The sequence below is a fragment of the Trachymyrmex cornetzi genome, unplaced genomic scaffold, assembly GCF_001594075.2.
Source record: "Trachymyrmex cornetzi isolate Tcor2-1 unplaced genomic scaffold, Tcor1.1 scaffold372, whole genome shotgun sequence".
In the NCBI taxonomy this organism is placed as follows: Eukaryota; Metazoa; Arthropoda; class Insecta; order Hymenoptera; family Formicidae; genus Trachymyrmex; species Trachymyrmex cornetzi.
Genome location: NW_017298450.1, coordinates 166,937 through 174,391, shown reverse-complemented (window position 1 = coordinate 174,391; position 7,455 = coordinate 166,937). Strand labels below are relative to the sequence as shown.

At 33.5% G+C, this 7,455-nt stretch overlaps 2 protein-coding genes across 4 annotated transcripts; one reads left to right on the top strand and one right to left on the bottom strand.

Moving 5' to 3' along the window:
* Nucleotides 1-539: 539 nt before the first annotated feature.
* ND-19 (NADH dehydrogenase [ubiquinone] 1 alpha subcomplex subunit 8) lies at nucleotides 540-2,455 on the top strand. Its single transcript, XM_018511493.1, has 3 exons — nucleotides 540-827; nucleotides 1,741-1,916; nucleotides 2,010-2,455. The coding sequence occupies exons 1-3, from the start codon at nucleotides 702-704 to the stop codon at nucleotides 2,230-2,232; spliced, it is 525 nt and encodes a 174-aa protein (XP_018366995.1). The 5' UTR covers nucleotides 540-701; the 3' UTR covers nucleotides 2,233-2,455.
* Nucleotides 2,456-2,586: 131 nt separating this feature from the next.
* On the bottom strand, nucleotides 2,587-6,747 carry Mgat1 (alpha-1,3-mannosyl-glycoprotein 2-beta-N-acetylglucosaminyltransferase). Of its 3 annotated transcripts, none has more exons than XM_018511452.1 (13): nucleotides 6,319-6,747; nucleotides 5,984-6,194; nucleotides 5,727-5,809; nucleotides 5,521-5,646; nucleotides 5,346-5,457; nucleotides 5,095-5,267; nucleotides 4,730-4,960; nucleotides 4,499-4,637; nucleotides 4,161-4,389; nucleotides 3,940-4,044; nucleotides 3,696-3,786; nucleotides 3,437-3,607; nucleotides 2,587-3,357 (listed from the first exon to the last, which is right to left on the bottom strand). In XM_018511452.1, exons 3-13 carry the CDS (start codon nucleotides 5,772-5,774, stop codon nucleotides 3,244-3,246), a joined length of 1,539 nt encoding a protein of 512 aa, XP_018366954.1. In that variant the 5' UTR covers nucleotides 5,775-5,809; nucleotides 5,984-6,194; nucleotides 6,319-6,747; the 3' UTR covers nucleotides 2,587-3,243. The 3 variants fall into 3 exon arrangements, with proteins under 3 accessions (XP_018366954.1, XP_018366955.1, XP_018366956.1); XM_018511453.1 differs by having other exon boundaries at nucleotides 5,727-5,806; XM_018511454.1 differs by lacking the exons at nucleotides 5,984-6,194; nucleotides 6,319-6,747 and having other exon boundaries at nucleotides 5,521-5,651; nucleotides 5,727-5,806.
* Between the last annotated feature and the right edge of the window lie 708 nt (nucleotides 6,748-7,455).

Below are 7,455 nucleotides of genomic sequence, written 5' to 3'. Positions count from 1 at the left end.
ATATCTTTAATTATACAAAAATATAATAATAACTACCCGCATATCCTTAACTATATAAAACAAAAAATGAGTAAAAATTGCAAATTTTTAATTAATTTAATTTTTAAAATCGTAATATTCAAGATTCTTCAGTAATACAATTTTTCTTATTCCATATTTATCGCATATCATAAACTTCTATAAAAAAAGTGGTTCATACATACGATATCTCCATTTTCCTTTTGTCTCAAGATTTAGATCGATTATGATGATTATCCGCCATTATAATTACAAAGAAGTCTGAAACAAAAAATGAATAAAATGAGTTAGAAATTATCGTATATAATCTTTGTTTAGTTTAACACAAAATTACGGTGTTAAACAATCGTTCAGTAATACATTTTCTTACGCGATATTCCGTATTTTCGCATTCGTACACGCAGTGTCCGCTCCATTTTCTTTTTACCGTTAACTCGAGAAGTTGTGAAATCGACATCTCGAATCGAATGACGTTGCGACATCGATAGAACGAGAATTTGCTATCGAAGGTCACGCACTGTTGAGGTTAGGTTACCGTCAGGTTGTTTCATCGCTGAACATAATTTGCTTCACAACTTCGCGTTAAAATCACTGGGAAGTTTCGCGCTGAGGCGTTTCTCGTGATCAGTGACTTCGATCGCAAATGAAAAGTCATCCCGACGGAGTGCTGGTGTAAAGAAAACATGGCGACAGCGAAGACGGTACTACCCGAGGAGAGTGAGCTAACCGTTCAGGAGCTGAACGTCAGCTGGCCGGTGCTGCAAACCGCGTCCGTTTATATCGGCAAGGGCTGTGAATGGTATAACAATGTGAGTTGTAACTTCATTTAGTAGCCGGATAATCACGCTGATATCCTACACTGTTTGTCATGCATCGAGCCGTTCCCCTTCGAAGAATTACATAATGTCTACTTCAAGTCCCTGTAATGATGTATATGACATGTATACACGCTTTGTAAATAATAATATATCTTTAATATTGGTTGTAAATAATAATATATCTTTAAATAATAATTCGCATTCATCTGAGGCAGCATGTAAATAAAATACTTTATAAGTTAGGGCTGATTTTTCCACCTTTGAATAAACTATGGATAATTTATCTAATGAACAAAAGAAATAAGCAAGAGAGAAAAAGAAAAAGGACAAGAAAGAGTAAGCTACAATTTATTAAAAGACAACAATATGGAACAATCCAACCATAGTCTTTTAATTAAATCATAGACTGTTTCATAATCATATTAATTGGTTTCAGTAACACCCTTATAATTATTAATTATTGACGTAAAATGTCGTATAAATGATGATGTAAGAAGCTTCTTACGTCATGATATAAACGCTAGTTAAATCGGATTTTATAACATCAGTTATAAAACTGGATTTAATTAATATTTACGTTTTATGTCAGCAGTTAATACTACTGACATAAAATATAAACGCGCGCGCGCGCGCGCGTTAATTATAACCATAGATATTATTAAATCTGTTTAATAGCACGTATAAATGTAGTTAGTATTACATTTAGGTTGTTTTCTCGCATAGCGTGAATAAAACGAATGTGATGTACGAATACAAGGAATTTGTTTCATGAAGATTTATAAATATAAGAATTATATATTTTAATCTAGTACTTTCAAAGATATACATACTAAACATGAGTCGCATTCTAATTGCAAAAAATGTATTTCTAACACAAATAAGCAAGATAGAATTTCTTCTTCAGGAATTTATCTTGTGCAGACAAGAAGAGCGCGACCCACGTCGCTGTATCAACGAAGGAAAAGCCGTGACATCTTGCACACTAGATATTCTTAAAAAGATGAAAAAACACTGCCTAGAAGATTTTAATGCTTACATGTACTGCCTTGAGAGATCAACGGGGACATTGGAATTTTCTCCGTATGTCATTTTATATTTTATTGTTAATTCTTCATCTGATACTGATCATGGCAATGGAATAATGATGTGTATAATAATATGAATATTACTTAGATGCCGAAAAACGCAAGCTGCCTTGGACAATTGTGTTCGTCAGAATTTGAATATAGAACGTCCACCCTTTGGATATTTTTGCGAGGCTAAAGTGCATAACACATCAAGGCCACGGCCGGAACCGGAAAAGCCTATAACATTTCCAGATCCATCTCCTGGACTGCCATCCGATGTACCACGTGAGAAATCGAAATACTCCAATCGCATGTGGTATAAATCCTAAATCTCTCAACAGATATCGCTATAGTCCTTTGGTCGTGCTGTAAAAATTATATTTTCAAGACTCGGAATACATCAGATATCTAGATTATTATAGGGAAACGAGTGTAATTATATATGTTCTGTGAATATAAACATATTAATAGCAACTTAGTGATAATTTGCTTGATCATTGTTGTTACAGCTTGTATAAATATAAATACGAAGCATATGAAATATACTTTTTGTTTGTCCATCTTAATTGTACGTAACGTTTAATGTCATAAAACCCATATATGTATATTATCTATATTAAAACATAAGTATTGAAACTGAAGCTCTGGAAAATATTTAATATCGTAAAAATGAGTTAAAAAATCAGTTTAGATTAAGAGATCATAGAATAAAGTTAAAGGATATAGCTCGTGGATAGTGAAATAAATAATAAAGATGCAGTTTGATTGGGTTCTTCGAAAAAATTATATACTTCATTTGTCATACGTCACATGACTTCATAACAAAATTTTTAAAAGCAGTACGAGCAAAAATATATCAACATATTATCGTTTTCGGATATCGGAAGATACGTGATAATAATTAATTAAGAATATTGCTTTATCGATATTACTACGGCATTTTATGTACATGAGATACAATCAACTTTAGCAGTCATTTAAATATATATACTAAAAAACGATAAATGTAATCTTTAGAAACGCAGATATACAAAATACATGACATATATACTGTAAATGAATGATAATTCATTTACGCATAAATCACGCATATATAAACTTATAAATGTGTGTGACACATTTCTTTACGAAAGGGTATATTTAAAACCGATTAGGAACCGATGAGGAATGTAACACCGGCTTCTACTTAATTCTATGGAGCATAGCCGTATGCTGCTGACATAAATACAGATTTCACTGTTGATTCATCGCAATTGTTACCTAATCTGTTGAATATCAAAGAAGAAATGCACGCGATATTCTTGTGCAATCTACAAGTCTTTATAGAGCATAATCATGTGTTAGCTCCATGTTATATCATAACCGCTCCAATTTGCACTTGGTGCTAAATGCACGCGTCTTCCATTATAAAAAAACGTCACCACACCGCGGTATCCTGATCTTGGCACACCGCTCTGTAATACACATTTTCGAGATAGTACATATAATTTAAAATGAATTAACAAGAATCTTAATGAAAAAAGAATATATTACCCTGAAATCGTCCATTAAACCAAGTAATTTGGTAATATTTTTAAACGATTGACGAGTGTAATATGGTATTCGTACTGGACCAGGGGCAACAATATTTCCACTTTTCAATTCGGAATAGCTGACCACTGTCGACTGATACACTTGGTTGACGAAAGCTATATCGTAATTATCCTGAAAGTAAACATAATAATTATAAATATACTTTGAATTCAGTAGATATGTATTTGTCAAAGATTACATCTGATGTTTGTTCTCTTACTTTTAATAAATAGGATAGATTCATCTTGGTGAAAGGCACAAATTGTTCATTTAGCTTGATGTACTTCAGATGTTTTTCAAAGAATAAGCCGCTAGAAGTAACAAGACAAATTTTGGTGTCGATTTAATTTACTCAAATTATTTTACTTTTAATTATTCTTATCAGTCTCGAGTTATAACATTTATCTGTAGTTTTTTAATGTAAAAATAATATATAAATAAAAAATATGGATAAAAAGAAGTACTTGCTGACTCCAAGTTTGCCGAATGTTCTGGTTCGTGAGATTTCCGGGCGGATGCAAGCTCTATTCTTACGCTGTTCCGGCTGCCTTATCCAGTCGTCCCAGTATCTACGCAAACAGGTGTGTCATTATTATATTATTACATTATTATATTACGCAAATATTATAGATAGATAATAAATCAAGTTACATTAGCTTACATTAAAATATAAAATTATACTTACGATTTGGGCCACTTAGGTGCAAGCTCTAACCATAAATCGCGTGTGAGCATCCAACCTAAGCCAGGAAAGAAATCTGTCCTATACAGTAAATGTGGCGCATGTTCGTCCACCAAGCCGGCTTTACCATTATCATTCCACGCAGATACACACCATAGAGAGCTATCATTCACTAGTAAGGGATAAGTCCCCAGGAAGTATTCATAAAAATCTGGAGCGACGTCCAAGTCGTCTGTATAAAAATTAGAAGCAATCTTAATTAAATATCTTTAATTCTGTAGAATATGTCGCACTCGTTATATAATAATTATGCTCATAAAGATTTAATTACACTATCGTACCTTCAACTATAATTGCAGTATTATATCCAAGCTTCAGAAATACTTGATTTAACGCCCATTTATAGTGACGTGCGATTTTGAAGTATCCCCTGAATTTCTTTTCTTTAGGTGGTATTTCAATATCGGACTGATCAGGTTGCTGGAACGTGAGCATAAAAATTGTAATACATCCATCGTAAGAAATACAAGTAAAAGTATAATCTCATTAAAATTGAAAAAAATCAAGAATACCTTCATATGTAGCAGCTGGTTTCCATATTTTGCTATGACATCAGCAGTTTGTCGATGATCACAGTCTTGCGATACAACTATTGGGAATTGTTCTTTACTAGGTCTTAACTTAATTAATTGGTTTAGACATCGCTCTACTGTAATACGATTACAAGAAACGACCAAAATAGCTATTATAGGAGATCCGTCAGGAAGCTTTTGTCTCGAAGGAGTACTGTGTGTTGCCTCAGTCTACCGAGAAATTGCCAAATTAAGAATGTGAAACAGTTGAGATTAAATGAAGACAATTTAAATCACATATTGAATAAATAATTGAAACTGATAGAAACGATTAAGTAAAATTGTTATATAGATTAATATATTACAGATAAGACAACTTCCTGTGTCGGGCTTTGTTCATCGTTAGACATCTTCCATTTATTTTTGTTTTCGATTTTTTGCAATAATATACTCTTATCCTTATTGACTTCATGTTTTTTGTTTTTATTTTTCTCCACATCACCTATTGACAACTGGGCATTTAATCTATCATATTCTTCTAAAATAACAAATCATTATATTTGATTTATCCATCCTCTCAAATGTATGTATATACAAACTCTTAAATTCATCTTACTTTTAAGACGTTTGCTCTCGTTGATTCCTTCTAGAAGTTCCTGATTTATAATTATCTGCTGTTTTACTTGTTTCTCCAATCTGCTGATTTGATTTGATAGCTTGTCCTTTTCCTAAAGGCAAGTATACAATAATTACAGTCTTACTTCTCTATATGGTGTGCTATACAAGCTCACCTTATCCTGATCCTTGCCAACTGATTGTTGATCCAAAAATAAAAAATATGTAGCCACAGCCCATAAGATAAGGGACCCAAAGATAATACTGATTGATCTATTCCGCATGACAAAACCAAGTGTCACCTTAACTGTAACAAGAATACACTGCAAATAGAAAGGTATGCAAGGCGTATACTTACAGTAGAAAACGAGCGGATACTAACAGGATTTCCACACGTTGCAGTGCACGTCAGTACATATTTATTAAACATGGATTCCTAAACGTGTTAGCCAAGTCTCGTTTCTGCTGAAAAATTGCAACAACTGTTAAAACACATTAGGTCTGTTCTTCCTAGCTGGACTTCTTGCCATTCATCTTTTTTTTTTTTACTCCAGGTGGAGACATGCAAGAAATTCAGTTTAAAAGAACAGAGCTACTAGTATCTCCCCGGCACTGTCACAGTATGGAGGCGTTACTTACAGACGTCGCAATCATATTCCCGATACAGAGACCTTCATAATCACAAGTCATATGGAAGAGTTATATTCCATATCGCTCGTATGAGTCATGGCAAGTAGCATTGTTTACATCACACGTTGAGCAACATAAATAATGGACTAGGCTACGTTATTACAGGCAGAAGAGAGTAATTTTAGCGGTGTTCGACGACGACGATGGTGCGCAAATCGCGCTGAAAACAGGATGTTCTTAGAAGCGGACGTTGACGTTCCACGACGACGACGAATCTGCGTCGAATCTGCGGACGCGGCAGACGTCGGCGAGATTCTGCGAGCACACGGCACCGGGTTACTTACCATTATGACATGGGAAACGACAGGGTGCTCTTTCACGTGGACCAAAGTCGAGATCCGCTGGTGGTCCGATCAAGCTACGCGGTTTATCTTCACGCGGCGGTCCGGAAGGCGAATCGAGGAAGAAGCAGCCGGAAGATATTGACAATGTCACACTAGCGGTACGAGATGATCACTGGAACAGCTCACGAGTTGAAACCACACTCTCACAGCTGTCAGCGTCTGCAGCTGTCGTTGAGATCTTTACCTTACGAGCGAGACCGCGGTAGCTCTACTGTAGCGGCGGTGCTCGATAATTCGGTAATTCCCGAATCGCGTCGAGGCGATAATCGTCAAGATGATGATCGCGCGAGATAGCTGGAGATAGCATTGTTCCTTATCATTCTCTATTGCTATCCACCCACGTCCACCGTCCGGTTTAACCAAATTTCGCTGACGTAATAATCCGTATATATGTATATTATAAAGTTTTTTACTGAACTAGTGTACACTTTTGGAACTTAAAGTGAAATAGATATATATGTGTTTGATACTTGGCTAAAGTGGGAAAAAATGTTACAGTGTAGGAATAAAAAAACAATTGTTATTATTACGATTTCCTATCTGAATCACAGGAAAAGAGTGCATATATGTATATTTTTTTAACAAAGAAGCGTAAGAGAGAGAGAGAGAGAAAGGAGAGATAAAAAAATAATACTCCTGCTCTTATCTCTTAATTTTTTTATACTTGTTAAATAAAATATTAAATAAAATAAAATTTTTAGAACATAAAATAATTAAATTTTCTTAAAGAATTAACAATTAATTAAAATTGAAAAAAGGAATAATGCGCCTAGGTAAGCTGATAGTGTAATTATAGAAACAATTGTATTTTTTCTTAATCAAATTAAATAATTTTTAAATTCTCGTTAATATAATTTTATAAATATAAAATTTTAATTATTTGCGCAACCAGAAGTTTTACGGCAAAAGCATATACCCAAACAGCACAGAATATTTATGATAAATATTTATTAATATTTATTTTTTGAAATGTTATATAGATATTTTTATACATATTTTATATATACATATTTTTATACATATTTTATATAAATTTCAATTTATTTGAAATATTATTAAAATATAGATTAAATATTT

Excerpts from the sequence above, each read along its gene's own strand:
- ND-19 (XM_018511493.1), top strand. The coding sequence starts at position 702 with ATGGCGACAGCGAAGACGGTACTACCCGAGGAGAGTGAGCTAACCGTT. Across the intron at positions 828-1,740 it reads GCTGTGAATGGTATAACAAT|GAATTTATCTTGTGCAGACA; the intron begins GTGAGTTGTAAC and ends TTTCTTCTTCAG. Across the intron at positions 1,917-2,009 it reads GGGACATTGGAATTTTCTCC|ATGCCGAAAAACGCAAGCTG; the intron begins GTATGTCATTTT and ends AATATTACTTAG.
- Mgat1 (XM_018511452.1), bottom strand. The coding sequence starts at position 5,774 with ATGTTTAATAAATATGTACTGACGTGCACTGCAACGTGTGGAAATCCT. Across the intron at positions 5,268-5,345 it reads CGAGAGCAAACGTCTTAAAA|AAGAATATGATAGATTAAAT; the intron begins GTAAGATGAATT and ends TTGTTATTTTAG. Across the intron at positions 4,045-4,160 it reads GCACCTAAGTGGCCCAAATC|ATACTGGGACGACTGGATAA; the intron begins GTAAGTATAATT and ends CTGTTTGCGTAG.